Genomic DNA, 22,729 nt, shown 5'->3' with positions numbered 1-22,729 from the left:
GCTCTCGTCGACATATAAGCCACCCGTCCCGCCGCGAACATCACATATTCTTCCTTCTTCTCCATCCACACGCATTCAAGTCTCTTCATCCAGTCCGATCTCACTCATTCCCTTCATTCATTCTCTTCAGAGGTGGGTCTCATCTCAAGACCAGATGAACAGAATACCATACTAACCAACAACCAGCTGTGCTCTTTGTTCTCTTCACTCCTTTCAGGTCGTTTACAAACAAAACCAAAACCACTCTTTACAGGAACAATCAAGAGCTGTGCTCTCTTCAAACATAATACATTTTTAATCAAACCCCCCCCCCCCCAATCCACCAATCAGCCAAAATGCGCTTCTCAACCATCATCCTCTCCACCCTTACCGCCTTCGCCGCCGCGGCACCCGTCGCCGACACCCTGGAACCCCGCCAGGGCAACGGCAACAACAACAACAACAAGAACAACATCGACCTCGCAAACCTCAACAACCTCCAAGGCTTCCGCAACCTCGACCTAAACTACCTCCTCGCCCTCAACAACCTCAACCTCCAGGGGCTCGGCCAGCTGGGCCAGGTCAACGACCTCAACCTCGCCGCCTTCCAGAACCTGTTCGCCGCCCAAAACTTTGACCTCAACGCCCTGCTGCAGCTGCAGCAGCTGTCCACCGTGCTGGCGATCCAGCAGCAGGGCGTGTTCGGCAACGTCAACCTGGCGCAGCTGAATCTGGGTGGCCTCAACTTGGGGCTCATTGGCGGGGTCGGGCAGGTGAACTTGGGACAGTTTATTGACCAAGGGTTGGTTGGGCAGATTAACCAGGTCGTTCAGCAGTCTTCCGGTACGTTTTTGACTTCGCATGTGGACTATTGAAATCTTGAGTGCTAACCAGGGGGTCTTCTTCCGCAGTCGTCGTCGTTGCGAAATAAGCACTCTGCGTCTGTCCTCCAGGAATAGGCGATGCGATGCATTTATGAACTGGGCTACGGATTGCCACATTTGGGACACGGTGTTTCAACCTGCTTTTCTTTTCTCTCTTAATGACTGGCGCGTGAACTTTCCTTGATTCTACAAACTGAAGGGGGACTGGTCGATACAGGTACTAGAATCAAGATGACAAGATGGCATGTATGGATATAGGTACCGTGACAAATTTACGAATCTTCATCCAGAACATTTCTCTGCGTAGCACTCTCAAGTGAGGCTACGGGCCGAGTGACAAACGCAGACAAAAGTTTGATGAAGCTTCTCTGATCAACCCCCTTCTAGGCCTCTCGACTCGAGTCTAAAGTCAAAATTTCCAGAAAGAGATACTCAGACGGGGTGCAGGTAAGACTCGGGTTTGTATTCGGCGTTCGAGCTACTGACAGGCCTCATCACAGTCGCCAGTACATGCAGTACTTTGATATTCAAGAAAAGTTGACAGGCGTCAAGCGCAAGAGTGCTCGCGAGTGCTCGCGAGTGCTCACGAGTGGGCTTCTGATACACACTAGGTATACCAGAATCCTCGCAAAGATCCAGCACGTGCTTTTACATTTCCAGCCTAGAATCTCTGGTGTCTCTCATCTGTTTTCTCAATCATCGAGACCGGCGATCAATAAAGCCATGAAGGACCTCTGCCTAATCCTACATTTTATATTCCATATAGACGGTGCGTTTCATGCCCCCCCCTGTCCCACCCTTCATTACTAGCTCTCCCATCACAGGCACAGATCTGCCCCGAACCTCGGACCAAACAGTACCTCTTGCTTCCCTTCCTTCATGGTATCCTTTGTCGTTGACTGACTGCCCCCATCCCCCCGAAATGAGTCCCTTCACTCATATTTAGCATCGAATGTTCTGTCTGACCGTCTCAGTCGCAATAATGAACGCATACAGCATTCGATGGCGCGGACCCAAGAAGAGATCAAGTCAAGATCATTCAAGAGGTTTAGCGAATCCGATACTCCTGACTCAAGCCTGATACAGAATCCCACGAGAAATAGAATTTGGCAGCCCCCCCTCCTGTTGCTCGTACTACACCATCAGGGCTATCTCAAAGCAGGCCGACATTGTTCTTTAGCCCAGCCATAGCTGCACCACAGGGGTTTTGTTAGTACTAAATACCCTCTCTCGCCGACAAGTATCTCTCAGCCGCTGTACTTCGCTGTACGGACGCTCAACAAGGGTACTGCCCGCTCACTCCGTCAACGCCGGCTCTACAAGTCAACAATAGATAAGCTATTCCAGACGCAAAGAGTATATGATGACTCTCCATTACAACAAGCGATTGCTCACTGACCTATACCGCACAAGAATGGGGACACCGTAAACATCCAGCCTGCTTACGAGGTCCATGTCCCAGGTTGGAACATATTCCAAGCACGAGAGGACGTAAATCATACAGCAATGCCAAAGTCCAAGTTTCTCATATCGACCCTGACCTGTTGCTTACGAGACTTCATTCTTTTCAGTATCGCCGGTGGATATCAGCACCCAAGCAAGCACAGACAGTATTCGTTGGGACAGTCATACTCTGCCGCCGACACAGTATCATCCAACTCATCTTCGTAATTGCCTAGCGCTCGGCTTGTACACGACATCGTATGTCATAAAGAACGATATTGAAAGGTAGACGTATTATTTCCTCTCTATGAGATCACTCACTGTTTGCGTAGCACGTGTGCGGCGGTCAACATCTCGTGAACACCATCACAGCATCAGCCCCCCACTTCCCACTTCATATCACGGGCACAGTTCCATCGCGTTGGCCCAAGATAGCAATTCATGCACTCAGAAAACGAGCGAACCACCCTCCAGGAGAAGCATATCCCGTCACGCAAAGAACCTGCCTGATGGTGGTTATGTTACTTCGCCATATCTCACGTATACGTTCATCACCAGAAGAGCACGTGGTCACTTCCGTACACGTATACAAACACAAACCTTTACGGATACCCTATTGTTAAATCTCCTTGCACATGATCTGATTTCGTACCACACTCCCACAAAGCACGCACATACACATCCCCGACAAATGGAAATACAAACACGCCCCCCATCCCCAGAATTTCGCAACTCCGACCACTGACATCTCCCCTCCCCTCCCCTCCCCCAAGGGGCAACCTGCACGAGGGACTCAGGTAGAGACAGCGCCCCGGAACTGGCCGACCTGCGTATGTGGAGAGGTACTCCATCCGGAGTACACATGAACCAAAGAAAAAAAGGAAAGAAGAAAAACCCTCACCTAAACACGGGAAATCTTGGCGGGGAGCCCGAAGATCAATCCCCCGCCCGCCCCTCCATTGACAATTCCCTTGCGACTGTCGATCTTTCGGGTATAAAAAAGACATTTTTGTGGAAACATACGAATTTTCTCAGGGAGAGGAGAAGAACGTGGGGAATAAAACAACCAAAAAAACCCGTTACCCGCGTGCCCTGCTTAGGAGAACCGGACCGAAGGGAGTGTTGCAAGACAAGGCGGGTATCCTCTGTAGGGATGTTCCCAATGCCCGGCGTTCCTGGAGACGGTTGCCTCCCCCTCCCACCCGCCGGAATACGAAATGCATTGGCATCTTGGCAAGCCTTGTTGCGGAGACGAGCATACGGAATCCGACAGCGAGAGGGAAGAAAAAGAAAGCAGTTTGGCCCAGAAGAGCTCAGGAGGGGGACGATGTCTCGAGACTGCTGATGCGATGTCGCCATTTGTGGCAGGTCTGCCAAGTCAGGGGAAGAGGTGACCAGGAATCATTCCTGTTGGGCCAGAAACGAAATGTCGTGGGCACATTTGTGAGGCTGACATCTTTGCAACGGGATGGCGCAGCGCAGGTCTGAGACCCCCTGAGTGAGATTTGCTGGAATTGCAATTGTTAGGTCAGGCTGTCAGCTTTGGGAGCTGAAAAGAAAAAAGCCTCGTCAGGTCAGACTTGCAGTAAGCAAATGCACTCGCTACATGTGCAGCTTGTCGAAGCCTACCAGGGAGCTCACACGACAAACGTGTGTTATCCAACCTCCCAGGCAGGACCTTGTTTCCAATTTTTCCCACTTGTTCTGCAAAATTTCGGCTTGGGCGTTATGATAAAGCCAACTGAAGTATGCTGCCGCACGCACGCGGGGACACGTAGAGCCCGTGACTCGGCCCCGGGCCGGGATCCTCAGTTCGTGCCCGACCGGTCGGGGTGGACCGAGGCGAACGTGATTGGACTACCTCTCACAGTCACAGCCCGCACGAACGGGACTGCAGGCAAGAGGCGGGGGAAAGCTCTAAATTTTCGGGACAAGCACGCGTTGCATGGGGCCGAGGGAAACCATAACTTGCAGGTGAATATCGGGGTGCATGCATGACAGGCTTTAGATGCGGATCTTTGGCGAGCCGATCAGCTTCGTAGGTGCAGACAACTGATCTCGTACATCGCGGTGCCCGCGGAAGTGTTGCGTCCCTCACGGGCAGAGATTTCTTCGCTGGCTGCTCCAGGGTTTGACGACGAGCGGACGAAGGAAGACTGGGCAGACCTCATTGAGGTCTGGTTGCGCGCTCGGACGACGTCTCGTGGGACGGCCGTTTGGCAGGCCATTTGGCATTGCCAGCGAGTCCGTCAGACGCTCTGATGGATATGGCCGCGCCTAATGACCCGCTAAGAGCTCCCTCGTGGCTGCGTGGCATCCCGCTTGCGCCGCTTGCGGCGACAAAGCTTCTATCGGGCGTCTGTTGACCGAAGCCATTACGCCTGTGTTAAGCCACTGGCTCAGGTAAGAGTGCCGCGATGGAGGCACGAAGGTTGGGTTAAGGTCATATGCGGCGGTTCAGGGCACCTCCCGCGAATCCAGACTCAACCGCTACAATTCCACCCATCCAAACGTCATGTTAGTCGTGGGTTGTAAAGCCAAGTATGGGAGAAACTTGGTCAATTGGGGCAAGGTTCATAGGAACCGCTGATTCTGCTAGTACCCCATAGACGGCATACGCCGGCGAGATTAAGATCGACCCGGAGTTATGGGAGGTGGGAGTGCACGACTACGGCATCGCCTTTTTTCGACCCTTGGAAGATCTGGACCCTGGATACTTGATAACCCACCCGGAAACGAGCAGACGTCTGGTCGAGACTCTGAACTACGAAGCGTTCGCAGCCAACGTCGCTTAATGCCAAGCTCCATGTGCCGATTCGCATCATAGTGGCGGATATTTTCAAACAAAGAGAACGGAGCTCCAAGGTACTCCGTACCGCAAAGCTTTGGCTCTCGTAGACGCAACCGAGCCATAGGCAAGCAGATGGGCGATTTTGGACCCTGAGCGATGGTTGAGTGACGTGGGGAGGCAGGGAATCAACTGCCTCGCAGTGCAGGAGCTTCGGGATGAACAGAGCTTCCCATTCTGACACACGACAATCCGCAATACGGCCGTGGCTGACGGCCACGTCCACTGCTATGGCGACACGAATGCACTGACGGTAGGAAATCTTGCGCTCGCAGGAGCAAGGCAGCAGAATTATGTTGTGGGGAAAGCTGTCTCTGGAGGAAGGCTGTGCGTTTGCTCGTCCATAGTCTGACCGTCCGAGCTCGAGGTGTTGGGAGTCTTGGGGTGGGAAATAGGGGATGATCTGACGTATGGTGCATTGTCGATGGGCCGAACAGGGAGCGGGTTTATGCAGTGACGCGGAGAGTGTTATGCAAACTACCAGCGGTTGGTCTCTGATCTCTGGCGCTAGCAGAGGTTTCCAAGGCAAGGCTGGGGTCCCAAACGATGGTGGTCGGGATATGCTGTATGTCAGTGGTTCTCCTAGAGTCTTGGTTGCTCAGTGGTGCTGTAGGGGCACATGCATGTCAGGTTCAGGTGCTCTTGTGTAGGTAATCCATCGTCCCATCAGTTGCGCGCGTGAGATGGATGGGACGGTGTGGTTTGTGTCTGCATGGTGGTTGCATTCTCGCGAAGCCGGTTGCAGCCAAGTCAGGTACGGATGCATGAGGTGTGGGATGAGGTTTTTAAGTTTGGTTGGCTGGAAGGATCATCGAGATATCCGCAGCCCGAGGCCAAAGTCGACCACGATGCGATGCAGATGCAGATGCAGATGCAGAGCTGCAGCACCGGCCGTACTCGAACGAGCTTGATCTGTTGCAACAATCGAGCACTCGCCATTTGCCAATCCCTTTCGTTCGTGTCGGGCTTGCCTAGACCACGATGCAGTGGGAATTGGCCATGATCGTGAAAGCAGGTCTCGACTGTTGATGTCAAATAAGAGAACAAAGAGGGAGAGGCATAGAGTATCGGTATCGACCGAATGACAGGAACAAGAAGCCGCAACGGGAATAGTCGAGGTTCAGTATTGATAGCGCGATGCGGTTCAAGACCCGACGACTGTTGCAACCGCGCTTCGTAGCGGCTACCTCGTTGGACCAAAGGACCGAAGTCTTTACCCCAGAGTGCCGGCCTCCAGGTGGGGGTGGAGAGTTGGAAGAGAACAAAGAGACGGGCGAGGCGGCCTTGTCAATCGTTGCTCACTGGAATGCTGAACTGTCGCTTGTCTTCCATCGGGCCCAAGCATGTTTCCTCAAGGAGGGAAAAAATCTGCCATTTGGCGCGGCCGTGGCTGTGGCTGGATTAGCACGTCACTATACGTAGACGCTACGCTGAGACCAAGGGTCCCAGCGTGCCGAACACGGCGTGCTGCAAACCCACGGAGCAGACTTCAAGGGTTCACGACCGTCGACACTGCTGTGATGTTGGCCATGATCCACGTAAAGATCGAGGTTGGCGGCTTCGTGGCAAGTTGGTTGAGGTGAGACCGTGAGAAGTTCGTGAGCAGTCTAGGCGAATGGACAGACGGGTGGCTTCCACCACGGGAGATCAGTCAGACTGGACCTTGGGCTTGTGGAGATGACAAGATGTACTTTGGAGGTACCTCGGGAGTTCCACCACGATATGAAGGGTCGTGGTTGTTGATGAGCGTATCCGTACTGTTTCTTTGCAAGGAGTCTTGGAATCGGACAAGCAAATGAACGAGTCGATAGGTTGTTTGGATGCCTCTCCTTTACCCTTGACTCTTGACTGTCGCGAGAAGAGACTCTGGTTGAGTTGGGACTGACCGCCTGCGGTGAAGAGTTGCCGCCTTTTCCATGCAGAGGTTTCGAACCCACACGATCGGTTAGTTGCATCAGATGTTGTCTTGTTGGAAAATGGAGAAGCTGAGGAGAAGAGATCCATCTGGCAAAGTGACAGGTCACAAAAGGCGTCCCCGAAGTGCGACGAGGCAGGCACGGAGTACCGGAGACGGGTACTTGCCTGGTTGGTGAGTCCACCGTTGCTCCTCTCACCTCACCTCTCACCTCCAAGTACCTTTGGATGTACCTCCCTTCACCACCTCACCTCACCTCACCTTGCCTCACCATGGGCAGCGTAGGTACGCTGAGGTAGGTATTGCATTCAAGTTGCTTAGCTAAGGCAGCTTCGGTTGATCCTCGCCCTCACTCAGTGAGACACTGATACCTACTGACTGTGAGCCCCTCAGTGAGGGGACCCAAGCAGTAGTGTACGTACCCAGCCTCGCTCCGTCACCAGCTCAGCCCAGCTTCCAGCGGGTCCTTCGGGCCTGCAATCCCCACTACAACCCACTGGACGAACACCCTTTGACACCCAAATTAGCACTCGCTGAGGGTTGTCGTCACGGTGAACCAGACAAGCCAGAACAACATGGCCAGGCTGTCCCTGGTTGCCATCCATGAGATCCAGGAACCTGCCCCCTTCTCGAAAAACAACACACTCGCAACATGAACGCGCAACACGCACGACACCACCACCACCAATGTCTAAAGGGCAACTCGTGCGAGAGATTCTCCTTGGGATCACCTTGGGAAGTAGGTATTCCGTAACTCCGTAGAGGAGTGCAGCAAGGTTTGCTTGGCCTTTTCGTATCCATGTGGTCCATCGGAAAATACCACCAGTCAGGATGCAATGGATGAACAATGGCACCATCTGATCGACCATCCGTGTGACGAAAAGCCCGCCGTTCCTGGATCTGCCACGGTGATGGTCAAACAGAACTGGACCGCTTGTTTGAGCCCCAGAGGCCCTTGAGCAAGCCTGTCTTGCCTGTCTTGCCCTTTTTCTTTTCCCCGATTCGATCCCTTTTTCGGATAGGCAATGAGGCACGGGGGTGTACTTTTGTGAGGGGATGCGAGACACGGGAACTGAAGAGCTGCCACACCAACTCATCGAGGCTTCCTTTGGCTTCTGATTGAATGTCGGCAGCTGCAAGCTCCAGGAGAGGGATTCGGTGGATGATCTGAGACTCAGAGGACGGAGGCAGGATGAACAAGGCCCGAGACGGGATGGCAGCATTGGCACTGTCATCATCAGGATGGGTTGATGAGGGGATGCCAACTGCCGTCCACCCATCCAACGTCATCCTGTACTAGCATTCTGAAAGAGAGGAAGGATAGCTGGACGTGTTATGATCTGAGGCCAGGGAATAAGCCAGCAAGCACCATCACCAACACCACTGACTGCGGCGGCATGCGGCGGCGGGCCTGCCTTTTTTGCTGCCCAGGGTGCTCACTGCACAGGACTGACGCGAGCGTTTCGTCTACAATGGGCAAAAGGGAAACAAAATTGCCAGCCGTCAACGCAAGATTCCCGAAGCCGGGATGCCTGTCTTGTTCGTTGCATCAGCCACCGTCACATATTATCTTGTGGGATGGGCAACACAAGGCGACCGGAGTGGTTGGGGTGTAATTTGAGTGCAAGTAACTGAAACGATTCTTATTTTTTTTTGAATTTTAATTCTGCGTCTACGGATACTGCGTATGGATCAGGTATGTCTGGGTATCACCGCTGCTGGGTAAGGCAACCTGTGCCTGTGTAAGAGTGGGATTTGTTTGGGCTCTGTTCATCTGATTCTAATGGATAACATCAACAACAAATCCATGCCAAATGGGATTTCAGCCATGATGTGAAGTCTTTCTGCCCAAGGCTCGCATGTTTGGTTTGCCATGACCGGACGATAGTAGTCGATAAACCATGCAACTTGATGCAAGAGAATGGGCACCTATTCAGACCCATCCATCAGGTATAGAGTACCCGTACGTGTGGTGATGAGTGGCTATTTTTGCCCGTATTTTGTCACTTTGTTTTGTGCCCGCATTCCCAATTTCTCGCTTCTCTTCTTCTTTTCCCGACTCCATTCAGTGATCCTCGCCCACATTGCTGCTGCCCCCCCCCCCCTGCCGGGCCTGCCCTCGTTCTTGCAGATACGCTAAAGAGCCGAGAGGGAAAAGAGGACCATTGCCGGGGTTTCCTTCTCGTTTTCCCTTGCCAAGTTGCCGTTACACCCCTGTCTTGGTGCCCTCTTCTCGGCCCTCGTCCACGTCGTCTTCGGTTCTCACCTACGGGTTTTCCGCACCGCCTATTTCGTCCACCACCACTTGCTAGCTAATACTTGCCATCGTACGGAAAGCAATGCTCCCGGGGTCGGGACTTGTAGGGGGTGTGCGAGGATTAGACTGTAGAAACAAAGGACAGCAAGAGAAGATAGACCAGAGAGAGAACGCCAAAACCAGATGATCCCGCTCAGACAGCGCGCTAAAAGTGAAGGAGTGAAAGAAAACCAAAGTTGCCAAAGAAAAGGTACATGCGAGGTACGTCCGAAGAGTACAGGGGGGGAGGCACTGGGGGGCTTTGGACACAGAGCGCAGCATTGCATCAACACGGACCATTCTGCACTACTGGCGCAGTACGGAGTACCTACGCCTCCACCCCAACCTGCCTGTAATGGCATGAGCGATGGGCGATGAGAGGTTCCCAATTGTCCTGTCCATGTCTTTCCTCTTCTTCGTCTCCAACTTGTGCTTGTTGCGGAACCCACTTGGTGCAACGCCCACCGCCGAAATACACTCTCTCTCTCAACCAGATAGTACATACTCCGTACAGAGTGCCAGAATCCCAGAATCCCAGGCTCTAGCCCAGCCCGCCCGTCCATCTTCCCGCTCCTCGCGACTCGTTTCCCAAACCCGACTCAGCCTTACTTCGCTTTATGAACCCTGCATAACTTACCAGCAACGGCATCTGGGATCCTTTCTCTCTGTGTCTGTGTCCAAGTTCGAAGCCCCTTTCTGATGTACGGATACACCCATTGCTACTAGGTACGGAGCATGTACTCGGACCTGGCAATCCCAATCCCAATCCCAAATCCAATCCCACCACGCCCGTCCATCATCCACCTACCTCACTACATATACCGCCCCGACCTCCCACCTCATCCAAGCCTCTCTCCTTGTGCTCTCCTACTCACCTCTCCAACCCGACGTTGCGTGATCACATCATCCCCTTACGACCGAGTACGAGCTACTGCCCTAATCACACACCCGATTACAAGCTGCATACGAATATGAGCAGCACCCCCTACTGCTCAGGACCGAGGATAGGAAGAGTTGGCTTTTACGACGTTTACCACCCACGACCGACACGATCCACCAACAGATAATTTTCTACCCGTTCCGCTATTGTTACTGTTGTAAAACAGGTATCACTTCGCATACACACACATTCCAAAACCAACAACTACCACCAGGCCCATCAGTCAGAGCCGTGGGCACGAGACACAACGACAAGATGGGCAACATGGCGAGACAGGTCCAGAACACCGACTACTCGGACGACGAATACGGAGCCGAGGACGCCTACTTCACCTACCGACCCCTCTCCAACCTTCCCACCCCGCCACCTTCATCCAGGAATTCTTCCGCCCACCAGAGCCCGAAAACGGCCTTGGAAGAAGGCGACATCCTGCAAGAAAAGTTCCTTGGTACGTGCAGCCCGAATTACGTGATGGCGGATGGGGAAAGAGCTTTGGCAACCCTTACAGACTTTACCCCGTCTTGCTCCAACGCCCGTTCGTTCGATGGGCATGCTCCAAATGCAATATATTATATGCAATGTAATGCTAACCTCCGCGCGCTTACAGGCCCCGCCATCCACCTCGTCAACCTCGTTCCCACGTCAGCTTCCCTCACGACCCCGTCGGTGCCTCTGGTCCAGGCCATGCTCAGCCGGTCCGGCCTCCCGCTCGAGACCATCGCCTTGGCCGTCTGCATCCTCGACTCTCTCAACTCCAAGTTCGCCCTGAGCTGGCGCTTGCAGTGCCCCCTGCTCGTCGACGGTTCTTCCTACAATAAACGCCACACTCTTGGCCACAGCCCTCTCCTCGATCGCCGCCGCCAGCAGCAGCTGCACATCGACTCGGTCCAGCCCGAGCTCATCATCCTGTCTGCCCTCATCATCGCCGCCAAATTCACCGACGACTGCCACGACTCGACGTCATACTACTCGTCAAATTGGGGCAAGGACACTTGGTCGTGCGAGCAGATCAACGTAACGGAACGCTGCATCTGCGAGAACCTCAACTACCGCATCAAGCCCCTGGTCGACGATGAGGATCTGCTCGCCGACACTATGGTTGACATGCAGCTGGCCGCACGGCACTACAACTCGGCCCGCCCTGTCCAACCCCACGAGATGGGACACAGCAAGAGCAAGAGCATGACGATCGGTACTGCCGTGATTGGTTTGGGCCTGCAGCTGACGCCCGTCGACACGCCCAAGTCTGAGGTCGAGTCGTTTGGTGACGAAGTGCGTGCGGCTCTTGAGAAGACGACCTTTGGCGGGGATTACATGTCCCTGACCTTTTCCGGTAACGACATGGGTCTGTCTCCAGTTGGCGAGGAGTTTTGAGGAACGAAGATGGAAAAAAGGGACGACGGGACAATCAGCGAGCGAGCGTTTTTGTTTGATTGTCATGATGGTTGATTTGCATGCCCTGTGGGATTCCGAGAGGATATTTCGCACATTTGCATAAGTCTCACTGGCTTATTGTATACTGAGGGGGCGACATCATTTTTTCCAAAGCTTGAACGTTTTTAGGATACCAAAACCTCGGCCTCGACGAGGGCTTGACGGGTTACGCATTTTGTAATTTTTCTTGAGCGATCAAACTGGGCTGGCGTATATGGTGGATAAGGGGTGTCATCGGTATCGGATTGGGGGGTTTGGGATCAGGGTCGCGACACTGGAAACCATGGTTCATCTTTTTATCATACCCTATTTGGTAATGTAGTCCTGGAAAGACAAATTTCTCACTTTTACACATTGTTCCCTCGCTGTGATTGTGTATGATGAGTGATGGTATTTTGACTTGACAAAAAAAACCCAAGTTCACATGTCTAACCTAGAAACTACACCATCACCGCCTAAGGGCTCAACCTGTTGATCGTCCACTTATCCTCCTCGCCCTCCACCTTGTCATACACAAACCGGTCATGAAGCCGACTATCCCTCCCCTGCCAAAACTCAACCCTCTCCGGTACGATCCTCAACCCGCCCCAAAACTCGGGCACCGGAATCGTCTCCTGGCCCTCGAACCGCTCCTCCACCTCCTTCACCCACCCCTCCAGCTGCGCCCTCCCATCGTCCTTCTCCCCTTCCTCGCCTCTCACCCCTTCCTGCGGCTCCAGCACCTGACTCTGCCGCGAAGCCCACGCCCCGATCCGGCTCCCGCGCACGCGCGTGTCGTAGTACACCTGGCTCTCCTCCCTCGTCAACCTCTCCGCCCTGCCCTCGACTCTGACCTGCCTCTGCAGCGCCTCCCACCAGAACGTCAGGCTCGCGTGCGGGTTGGAGGCGAGGTCGGCTGCCTTGCGGGAGGTGCCGAGGTTGGTGTAGACTACGAAGCCGCCCTTGGCGTCGAGTTCTTTGAGGTAGACCATGCGGGCGGAGACGCGGCCGGACGGCAGGGAGGCGGTGGAGAGGGTCGCGGTCTCCGGGTGGGAGACGGCGCGGGTTTGTTGGGCTGCCGTGAACCAGGTGTTGAACTGGTGGGTTGGCGAGGTCGGGTGCAGGGAGGGGAGGGAGAGGCGGCCGAGGGTGAATTGGTCTGCGCGGGTGTTTTGGGAGGAGCCGGCGGGTGCGACTGTGATGTTAGTTTTTGTGTTCTGTTGGGGGTTTGTGGTGAGGGGGTTGGTGAGGTGAGATGGGAGGGGAGCATGAGAGTGAGATGAGGGGCGTTCTTTCCCGGCGTCTTCGTCATCCAGTGATCCGGTGATCCGGCCTTTTCACTCTCATCGTGCCTCTTCACCCGGGGATGTCATGCTACGCAGATCAAAAGGGCAGTGGTGAGAACTTACAGATGAGCTTCTCGCTCTCGGGAGGCGGGTGTAGAGCCATCTTGAGCGATCTCGAGAATCTGTAAGCGAAGCCGGGCCTCATATGCGAGAGGTCGAATGTTCACCTTGGCTGGTGAGTAAGTGGTCTTGTTTACCAGAACTTCCTCATTACCCAACTTTCATCAGCTGATGGAGAAGACGGGCAGAAGAAAGTTGATTGTTTCGTGACTCAATGAAAAGCGACTCACGAGGAAATGCTAGGATCGACGTCCAGATCAATTGCAGCCTGAAAGTTCGCGCTTAGGTACGTAAAATGTCGAGAGTAAGTTGATGCGGTGTGTTTGATGTGTGTAGACCGGCGTGTAAAGGGTGAGGTGATTTACGCGTCTGAAAAGGCGGTTGCAGTGTCATGTCATGACTTGGTAACTTTCCCTCTCATGATGCTTGCATTTGGAGTGAGGGGCACCGCAAGCTGCAAAAAACGCCCCACATTCTCGAAGCACGTTGCTGAGGGTGGACAGCCGCAGAATGTTCCACCCGTTCTTCTCCCCTGCCCACACACCTACAACGTACTACGTAGACACTCAAACACCCAGACATCGTATTGTATGTAGGTAGGCGCAGCCGCGCAGCGCGCAGAACACCCACATTGCGGAGCTCAGATGCGGAGCAGGGATCAGCCCAGCACATCAGTCCTCCGATCGGACCACTTGATGACTACACATTGAGAGACGTCACATATAACAATAGAATACACACAAAACACACGTACACGCAAGACACACACATAACGCAACAGACCAAACAAACGTATTTCATTCCGTACAGACGACGGGTAGGGGGTATCATATCGTAAACAAACGTCATCCAGGTACGCAAGATACGCAACGTACGCAACAAACGTAGCGAACGCAACGCACTATACGCACTACCCAAAACACCTCTAAACCCAAATAAAAACATGTAATCCCTCTTACACCACGACGTCGTGATGGCGCGAGCCAAACAACGGACGTCTTGACGGCGCGCTTTCTTATACGCCAATTTTGAGGAATAGTTGCTTCCTACTTTGTGTGTGTGTGTCTATACTATAATCCCGATGAAAAAAGAAAAAAGCCCGAAAACCCAAAACACCAAACTGTTCTAAAAACTTTTCTGCACGTGTGCATTTTGTGTTCTCATGTCCAAGTTCCCCGTACAATTAGGAAAGAAAGCCAAAAGAAAACTTCATCTCTATGGTGCCATAACCAACGCAAGCAAAGCCATGCGGCAGTACAGACCATATCTCATCTGTGCAACTTGTCAGCATTCTGTTCAAACCTCAAGAGTCAAGGGACTTACCTGTCTGAAGTAAGCCGCACGCTGGTCAGTGTCAACCTCGGGCGCAATCTCCTCGTTTCTCGGGAGAGGGTGCAGGATGCACATGTCTCTCTTGGCCGACTTGAGGGTGCGGTTGTCAATGCGGTACGAGTTCTTGACCTTCTCGTAGTCCTCCACCGTCGGGAATCTCTCCTTCTGGACGCGAGTGCAGTAGAGCACGTCGCTCTTGGCCAGGATCTCTGGAGTAAGCTCCTCAGACTCGCAAAGGAGCTGGCCAGACTCGACCAAGAAGTTGCGCACATCGGTAGGCAAGGCAAGTCCCTTGGGAGAGACAAGTTGAACCTGGACACCGTAGTCGCGGAGAAGGTAGATCAGGGAGTGGACAGGGCGACCGTAGAGCAGGTCACCAACGAAGGTGATGGTGAGACCCTGGACGGTACCGAGCTCCTCACGAATGGTGAAGAGATCAAGGAAGGCCTGAGTAGGGTGCTCCTTGCTACCGTTGCCTCCGTTGATGACGGGAACGGGAGAGTATCTCTTAGCAATCTCCACGCTGTGCTCGTCAGGGTGGCGGAGCACAACGGCGTCACCGTAGCAACCGAGGGTGCGCAGAGTGTCCTGGAGAGACTCGCCCTTCTGCACCGAGGATTGAGAGGTGGCAATGGCGACGGTGCGGCCGCCAAGTCTCTGCATCGCGGCATCGAAGGAGGCAGAAGTGCGGGTCGAAGGCTCGTAGAACAAGGTGCACAGGACCCGGCCCCGCAGAACGTTCAAGACACCCTCGCGCTGGACGCCCAGGCGCATCTGCTGAGCCACAGTGAAGAGGTGGTGAAGGTCAGCACGGGTGTACTGGCTGACAGACAGGCAGCTGTGGCTCTTCCACGACGAGGGCTGCGACAGGAGGTCCTGAAGCTTGGAGCCAACGGCGGGGTGGAGAGGGGCGGGAAGACCGAGGTCCTCGAAGCCGCTGTTGCTCTTGTTGGGCAGGTAGCCGTCGGTGGGACGAAGCTTGGTGGGCCTGGAGGTGTTGAACAGCGACGGGCGACGGTCACGAGGGCTGTCAGGGTTGGTCAAAGACTGCAGCTGAGGCTTGATCGCAGGGGACATGGGCAGAGCACCGTGAGTGGACATGTCCTTGCCAAGAGCAGGCAGAGCCAGCAGCTCGCCATCCAGGCAGACGGTCTGGTCCTGGAAGGTCACACGCTGGACCGAACCGCGCATGGTGCGGCCAGCGAAGGGAGACCAGCCGTTGGTGTTGTGGACAGCGTAGGGACGGTCAATCTCAACCTCGACGCTGGTTCCAACCTGTTCATGGAGCTCAAAGATCTCCTTGGGGTTGTCGTAGAGACGAGCCTTGATGTCGTCGACGGTCAGCTTGCCCTCAGTAACGGAAGTGAGGAGCAGGGGCAGAGCGTCGGCGATGCCAACGGAAGGATCGGCGGTCTTGCCCAGAGAGCTAGCAAGCTGGTAAGGCAAGCTGCCAATGGAGAAGACGTCGATGGTGCTTAGGTGAGCCCAGAGAGCGTTCTGGTCGGCCTTGGTGGGGAGCAGAGCACAGTCGGGGAAGTCATCCTGCGAGAGGTACAGGGAGAAGATGGACACGTCGCAGGTGACCTTCAAGCCCTTGGCCTTGCTAAGGGCAATGAGCTTGATATCGTCCTTGGTGGAGACCGAGGTGACGTGAATTCTCCGGTTGTGCAGGCTGGCCAGGAGCAGGATGGAAGCCAGGTCGGTGAGCTTGGCATCAGTGACAATGGGCTTGTGCGCAGGCCACTTGTCAAAGTGGGCAGTCACGGCAGCGACCTTGCTGATGTTTCCAGACAGGTGGTTGAAGGGGATGAAGAGAGATCCGACCTCACCGGTGACGTGGCTGATACGGTCAGAGTTGTCAGAGGTGGCAGTGACGGAGAAGTTGAAGTCGCAGAATCCACCCTGCTTGCTGCTCTGCTGGGCGACCTTCAGGCTGACAGCATCCGTGATTGAGCCATCGACGCCGACAGGCATGATGCGGACCATGCTGAAACCGGCGGAGAGCGAGGCCTTGGTAACAGCCTTGAGATCCTTGCTTCCGGCAGTAGCAATACCAGGTACAAAGGCAGCGACGTTGATCAAGCCAGGCAGAGAGATGGTGCGGTGGCTGGTCTGGAAGTCGCGGCTGCCGACCTCGAGTCCGAAGTGGCGGGCAATGGCCTCAACGAGAATCTTGGCGTTCTTGACGTTGGTGACCAGAGGAACCTGGTAGTCGACGGCCATACGTCTGGTCTGGTAACCCTTACTCATGTAGTTGGCGGGACGGCGGTACTTGTTGTTGGAAGGCAAGTTGATGTAGAGATCAATCATATTCTTGGCCAAGTGCTGCGTAAGGGAGAACTCGGAACGCTGGTCCTCCTGCTCGTTGGCAAGGACTTCCAGGTACTGAACGGGAATGTTGTGCTCCTGGAGGAAGTCGGCAGTACCGGCGGTAGCGAACAGCTTGTAGCCGAGGCGGGCAAGCTTGTCGATGGCGGGCAGCATCTCCTTCTTGTCCTTGTAGGAACCGATGGACAGAAGGATGTTGGCCTTGGGGATCTTGAATCCGGTGGACATCAAAGCCTTGAGGTAGGCTTCGTACTTGTCTACACCGAAGCAAGCAACTTCACCGGTGGAAGCCATCTCGACACCCAAGACGGGGTCTGCGCCGGAAAGACGGGAGAAACTGAACTGGGGAACCTTGACACCGACGCAGTTGGGGGCGATATCGGTAGCAGGGTAGGCCTCGAATGGCTTGCCAGTGATGGCCTTGGTGGCCATCTCAATCATGTCGACACCCATGACCTTGGAAACGAAGGGGAACGATCGAGAAGCACGAACGTTGCACTCGATGACCTTGATGTCGTTGTCCTTGGCGATGAACTGAATGTTGAAAGGGCCAGTGACGTTCAGAGCAGCACCAATCTTGCGAGTTGCCTCCTCGATTCTGGCAATGGTCTCGGGCTCCAAGTCCTGAGGGGGCAGGATGAGAGTGGCGTCACCAGAGTGAACACCGGCATTCTCGACGTGCTCAGAGATGAAGTGGCCAATGACAACACCGTCCTTGGCAACAGCATCCATCTCGATTTCCTTGGCGTTCTCAATGTACTTGGTAATAACGACAGGGTGCTCGCGGGAAACCTCAGCAGCCTGGGCCAAGTAGTTCTCGAGATCCTGCTCGGAGTAGACAGTGTTCATCGCAGCACCCGAGAGGACGTAAGAAGGTCGCACCAACACGGGGTAGGAGACGGCGTTGCAGAACTTCTTGGCCTCGTCGAAGCTGGTCAACTCCTTCCAGGTGGGCTGATCAACACCAATGGTGTCCAACATACGAGAGAACTTGTAGCGGTTCTCGGCGTTATCAATCATCTCAGGAGAGGTACCAAGAATTTTGATGCCAGCGCGGTGGAGCGGCAGAGCAATGTTGTTGGGGGTCTGTCCACCCATAGCACCGAGGACACCACCAGCGCCTTCCAGCTGGTAGATATCAAGGATGGACTCCAAGCTGATGTTCTCGAAGTAGAGCTTGTCGGCCTCGTCGTAGTCGGTACTGACAGTCTCCGGGTTGTAGTTGACCATAATAGTCTTGAAGCCATCCTGGCGCAGGGTGCGAATAGCGCGAACAGAGCACCAATCGAACTCAACGGAAGAACCAATGCGGTAGACACCAGATCCCAAGACCATGATACCGTGGTCATCGAAAGACACATCACTCTCGGTCGCATTGTAGGTCAGGTAGAGGTAGTTGGTGTGAGCAGGGAACTCAGCAGCAACGGTATCGATTTGCTTGACAAACGGCATGATGCTGGCCTCCTGTCTCAGAGACCGCACGGCGATCTCGTTGGAGCTCCAGAACTTGGCGAGCTGACGATCAGAGAAACCGAGTCTCTTGGCCTGAAGGAGAATTGCAGGGGACTTGGAGATGTCGCTGGTGGTGTAGTTGGTCATGTTCTTGGCGAAGTCGCTCAAGCCCTTGAGCTTGTTCAGGAACCACTTGTCGATCTTGGTAAGCTCCCAGATCTTGTCGACGGTATAGCCAGAGTGCATAGCGTTGGCAATGGCGAACAGACGCTGGTCGGAAGGAGTCTGTAGCTCGTCATCGATAGACATCAAAGCCTCGGTCTCGTTAAAGCCCAGGTTGTGGAAATCAATGGCACGAATTGCCTTCTGGATAGCTTCCTCAAAGCTCCTGCCGATGCTCATGACTTCACCAACACTCTTCATGGAGGAACCAAGCTGAGTGGAGACGCGGGTGAACTTCTTCAAGTCCCAGCGAGGCATCTTGACAACAACGTAATCCAGGGAAGGCTCGAAGCAGGCGCAGGTGGACTTGGTGACGCTGTTGGCAATGTCCTTCAGGGGAATACCAAGACCAAGCTTGGCAGCGATGAAAGCCAAGGGGTATCCGGTAGCCTTGGAAGCAAGGGCAGAGGATCTCGACAATCTGGCGTTGACTTCGATAATGCAGTACTCCCTAGAGAAGGGGTTCAGGGCATACTGAATGTTGCACTCTCCGACGACGCCCAAGTGGCGAATGACGTTGACAGCAGTAGTGCGGAGCATGTTGTAGTCCTCATCAGACAAGGTCTGGGAGGGAGCGACAACAATGGAATCACCGGTGTGAATACCAAGGGGATCGAAGTTCTCCATGTTGCACACAGTGATACAGTTATCCTGAGCATCACGAACGACCTCGTACTCGATCTCCTTCCAGCCCTTCATACTGCGCTCGATAAGCACTTGGGGACTGGCGGCGAAGGCCTTGTTGCAGAGATCCATGAGCTCGGCCTCATTGTTGGCGAAACCACTGCCGAGACCTCCAAGAGCGTAGGCGGCTCTGACAATGACGGGGAAGCCAATGTCCTTGACACAAGACATGGCCTCGTCAATGTTGCTTGCAGAAGCAGACTTGGCGCACTTCTCGCCAATGGAGTCCATGCTGCGAGCAAAGAGCTCACGATCCTCGGTGGTGATGATGGTATCAATGGGGGTACCAAGGACCTGGACACCGAGCTCCTCGAACTCGTCCTTCAACTGGATACCGACTGACAGAGCAGTCTGTCCACCAAAGGTAACGTAAATGGCATCGGGTCTCTCGTACTGGATGACCTTGCGGACGAACTCTGCGTTGACGGGAAGGAAGTACACCTTATCGGCAAGACCCTTGGAGGTCTGAATCGTCGCAATGTTGGGGTTGATGAGAACGGTGTAGATACCCTCCTCCTTGAGAGCCTTGATGGCCTGGGAGCCAGAGTAGTCGAACTCTCCGGCCTGTCCAATACTGAGACCACCACTGCCCAGAATGAGGACCTTGCGGGGGTGGACGCGGGGGTGAAGACGCTCGTTCTCCTCGATGGTGCCACCGGGGAACTTGACCGGGGCGTTGAGCGCCCTGGGGTCGGCGGCGCACTCCTCAATGGTGCTAATGAAGACATCAAAGAGGTACTCGGTGTCGCGAGGACCGGGTGTGCTCTCGGGGTGGAACTGCACACTGAAGTAAGGCTTGGACAGATGGGCAATACCCTCGTTGCTGCCGTCGTTGGCATTGACGAAGAGCTCCCTCCAGTCGGCCGTCAGTGACTTTGAGTCGACAGCGAAACCGTGGTTCTGGGAGGTGATGTGGCACTTTCCGGAGATCATGCTCGTGCAGGGAATGTTGTGACCTCTGTTGCCGAACTTCATCTTCTCGGTGCTGGCACCGGAGGCACGGGCGAGCAGCTGGTGTCCCAGGCAAATACCAAAGACGGGAGTCTTGGTCTTGTCCATGGCAGCCTGGATGTTCTTGACGGTCTTTTCCAGCATGGCCGGGTCACCGGGACCATTGGAGAGGAAGAGACCATCGTACTCTTCGCCGGCCTGCTTGACCAGGTCGTGGTCCCAGGGGCAGACCAGGACTTCGACACCACGCTTGAGGAAGCACCTCAGCTGGTTGTACTTCATACCAACGTCCAAGCACAGGACGCGGATAGGTCGGCCGGAGGGGTGCTTCTTTACGGCAACGCTCGGAGGAGGCTTGTACAACTTGGGAGCCTTGATTGATACTAGAATGCAGAGTAAGTAAAAGCCGAATCAAGAGAATTGTTGGCAGAACTCACCCTCAGCTACGAGGTTCTTCTCGTTGGGGTTTACCCAGTCAACGGCCTGGAAGTCCTCAATGGAGAAGGACGCGACACCATTGACGTGACCGTTGGCGGTACCGTTGGTCAGGTTCTTCTTTTGCAACAACAAGCGGCCGAGGGTGCTGCCCTGTGACCTCAGGTACTTTGTGAGTTGTCTGGTGTCAACGCCGTAGATGGCGGGGACGCCCTGCTCCTTGAGCCAGGTGCCAAGTGATGACTCTGCCAAGAAGTGGGAATAGTCCTCGCCCGAGTAGGAGTGGGCGACGAGACCGGCGATGTGAATCTGGGACGACTCGAAGTGAGCGGGCAGGTCGCCCAGGAGCTCGTCAATGGTCTCCCGCGAAGGAACACCATAGTTGCCAACCAGAGGGAAGGTGATAACCAGGATCTGGCCACGGTACGAGGGGTCTGTCACCGACTCCGGATACCCCACCATTCCGGTCTGGAAAACGAGCTCTCCGGCGATGCTCTTCTGGGCACCGAAGCTGTAACCCTGGTAGACGGTGCCATCGGGCAGCTCCAGAGCCATGAGGCCCTCGTCATCGGAGCCAACAATGCGGGCCGCAGCCGGGGGGTAGACGGTGGGCGACATTTTCGGTTGTGGAAGGAGGAGTTTCTTCTGGGTGATGCGGGGCACAGAGAAAATTGACGGGTGAAGAAACTCTCGGAGGGAAGAGGGTCTAAAGCAACAACGATGTGAAAGAAAGAAGTGCTAGAGAAAGTGACAGCAGCGAGCTCGTCAAAAGAGTCTCGTAGGTTGGTTCTGGAGCTCCCCAGCGATCATCTGCCACGATAGATCTTCGGGAAGTTATGCGAGTTTCTAGACAACCATTGTCGGAGAAAGAAAAAAGGAAAAAGAGAGAAGGAGGAAGAGAAGAGCCAAACAGCAGGACCCAAAGACTTTTACCTTGCTCTGACAGTGAGAAAAAAAAATTCATCTGGTTACCCCCCTCCTCTAGCTCAGGGCCTTCCCTCGCTGGGGGAGGAATTTAAGAGTGGATTGACCAATGATACAGGCAAAATCCCTGGACGGTGGAGTCCCGGCTACGTTGACACAGATCTGCAACTGAAAAATTACGGCTTGTGCTTCACCGAAATCGCAGGCGGTCAGTTATCAAAGGTCTAGCGCTATCTACCAAGTGGGCAGAAAGTGGCAGAAAATGGCGGTAGGTTTGGGTCATTGCCGCTTCTAGCCATAGGGCGGGGGAATTAGCCCCGCGTCACCAGCACCAAAATTCACCAATGCCACCAACAGCCCGCCCGGATGGCTGAGGTTGCAGAATTTTGTCAGTCTTGTCCCTGCAGAAATTTCTTTCCTCACCTCAAATTCACCTAGCTTGAGTGGCCAGTGGTGAAGAACCTAAAGCTGTGAGAAAACGGTGGCTGGCCACGAGTGGACCGGCCGCTTGTGAATCACTTCCAAAATTGGCCGAGTCCACGATTGGAATGGACCAGGCTACTTGCAATAGTATGTCCCCCAAATAACCTTGCAAATCGATACCTTGCGATCGATGTGGTGATTTATTTCGAGGGCGTACCTAGGGCCTTGGGCTTACAAGCGTTTGGTAGCCGTGGCTCTTTTGAAGCATTGATGTGTGTGCTGGCTTGTAAGCTTATTGCGTAATCATTTCCATGTTACTACGTACTAAATATGAGTGGAAAATCCGATTTTGACCTGCGCACACCGGCCAAGGTGAGAACAGCTCTCACCTGTTTTCACCTGGCCATCGCCGATGCCGGTGCTGAGTTTTTGGCGGGGCATTCCTCTCGATTTGGGGTAGGTATGGGCAGCTGGGGCAACAACCCACTCCCCGGACTGAAAAATGCTTCGGATTCATCGAGACCTCGCAATGTCTAAATACTTTGCTTACCAAATAGTTTCACTCTGAGTAATCACACCTTAGTTCTATGCTTGAAAATTGGCCATGAGAAAATCCAGATTGGCAATGGCCACTGGTAGAGTATTACGCATATATATCTCGCCTCGATGAGTAAATAAGCCGTCGCGACAAAAAAAAAAAACACGGTGGGGTTTAAACCCATGCTTTGCGTTTTACACGGCGCCAATTCGAGTCCAGCCCCTCATCAAATACCATTTTTGGAGCATCTTTGGAGAAACTCTCGGCACCTTGGATTAAGGAACGGACAATGCGGATGACTTGACGTACTTGCACG

The 22,729-nt window shown here is 54.2% G+C and overlaps 9 protein-coding genes across 9 annotated transcripts; 4 read left to right on the top strand and 5 right to left on the bottom strand.

Moving 5' to 3' along the window:
* Nucleotides 1–335: 335 nt before the first annotated feature.
* Nucleotides 336–910, top strand: CABS01_08569 (uncharacterized protein; the record flags this gene model as incomplete). The annotated part of the gene is made up of 2 exons (XM_060541928.1): nt 336–822; nt 891–910. 2 exons carry the CDS (start codon nt 336–338, stop codon nt 908–910), a joined length of 507 nt encoding a protein of 168 aa, XP_060402085.1.
* Nucleotides 911–3,459: 2,549 nt separating this feature from the next.
* Nucleotides 3,460–3,651, top strand: CABS01_08568 (uncharacterized protein; the record flags this gene model as incomplete). Its single annotated transcript, XM_060541927.1, has 1 exon — nt 3,460–3,651. The coding sequence occupies one exon, from the start codon at nt 3,460–3,462 to the stop codon at nt 3,649–3,651; it is 192 nt and encodes a 63-aa protein (XP_060402084.1).
* A 916-nt stretch (nt 3,652–4,567) lies between these two features.
* Nucleotides 4,568–5,101, top strand: CABS01_08567 (uncharacterized protein; the record flags this gene model as incomplete). Its single annotated transcript, XM_060541926.1, has 2 exons — nt 4,568–4,663; nt 4,916–5,101. 2 exons carry the CDS (start codon nt 4,568–4,570, stop codon nt 5,099–5,101), a joined length of 282 nt encoding a protein of 93 aa, XP_060402083.1.
* An 803-nt stretch (nt 5,102–5,904) lies between these two features.
* On the bottom strand, nt 5,905–6,093 carry CABS01_08566 (uncharacterized protein; the record flags this gene model as incomplete). Its single annotated transcript, XM_060541925.1, has 1 exon — nt 5,905–6,093. One exon carries the CDS (start codon nt 6,091–6,093, stop codon nt 5,905–5,907), a length of 189 nt encoding a protein of 62 aa, XP_060402082.1.
* A 1,891-nt stretch (nt 6,094–7,984) lies between these two features.
* Nucleotides 7,985–8,359, bottom strand: CABS01_08565 (uncharacterized protein; the record flags this gene model as incomplete). Its single annotated transcript, XM_060541924.1, has 1 exon — nt 7,985–8,359. One exon carries the CDS (start codon nt 8,357–8,359, stop codon nt 7,985–7,987), a length of 375 nt encoding a protein of 124 aa, XP_060402081.1.
* A 996-nt stretch (nt 8,360–9,355) lies between these two features.
* CABS01_08564 (uncharacterized protein) lies at nt 9,356–9,652 on the bottom strand (the record flags this gene model as incomplete). Its single annotated transcript, XM_060541923.1, has 1 exon — nt 9,356–9,652. The coding sequence occupies one exon, from the start codon at nt 9,650–9,652 to the stop codon at nt 9,356–9,358; it is 297 nt and encodes a 98-aa protein (XP_060402080.1).
* Nucleotides 9,653–10,560: 908 nt separating this feature from the next.
* CABS01_08563 (uncharacterized protein) lies at nt 10,561–11,679 on the top strand (the record flags this gene model as incomplete). The annotated part of the gene is made up of 2 exons (XM_060541922.1): nt 10,561–10,753; nt 10,913–11,679. The coding sequence occupies 2 exons, from the start codon at nt 10,561–10,563 to the stop codon at nt 11,677–11,679; spliced, it is 960 nt and encodes a 319-aa protein (XP_060402079.1).
* Nucleotides 11,680–12,194: 515 nt separating this feature from the next.
* On the bottom strand, nt 12,195–13,209 carry CABS01_08562 (pyridoxamine 5'-phosphate oxidase; the record flags this gene model as incomplete). The annotated part of the gene is made up of 2 exons (XM_060541921.1): nt 12,195–12,913; nt 13,128–13,209. The coding sequence occupies 2 exons, from the start codon at nt 13,207–13,209 to the stop codon at nt 12,195–12,197; spliced, it is 801 nt and encodes a 266-aa protein (XP_060402078.1).
* Nucleotides 13,210–14,339: 1,130 nt separating this feature from the next.
* CABS01_08561 (carbamoyl-phosphate synthase) lies at nt 14,340–21,146 on the bottom strand (the record flags this gene model as incomplete). The annotated part of the gene is made up of 3 exons (XM_060541920.1): nt 14,340–14,396; nt 14,448–20,476; nt 20,531–21,146. The coding sequence occupies 3 exons, from the start codon at nt 21,144–21,146 to the stop codon at nt 14,340–14,342; spliced, it is 6,702 nt and encodes a 2,233-aa protein (XP_060402077.1).
* Between the last annotated feature and the right edge of the window lie 1,583 nt (nt 21,147–22,729).

Source organism: Colletotrichum abscissum (assembly GCF_030869225.1).
Source record: "Colletotrichum abscissum strain IMI 504890 chromosome Unknown Scaffold_19.1, whole genome shotgun sequence".
NCBI classification, from domain to species: domain Eukaryota; kingdom Fungi; phylum Ascomycota; class Sordariomycetes; order Glomerellales; family Glomerellaceae; genus Colletotrichum; species Colletotrichum abscissum.
Note: the sequence above shows the minus strand (reverse complement) of the source record. Positions and strands in the feature narration are given on the sequence as shown.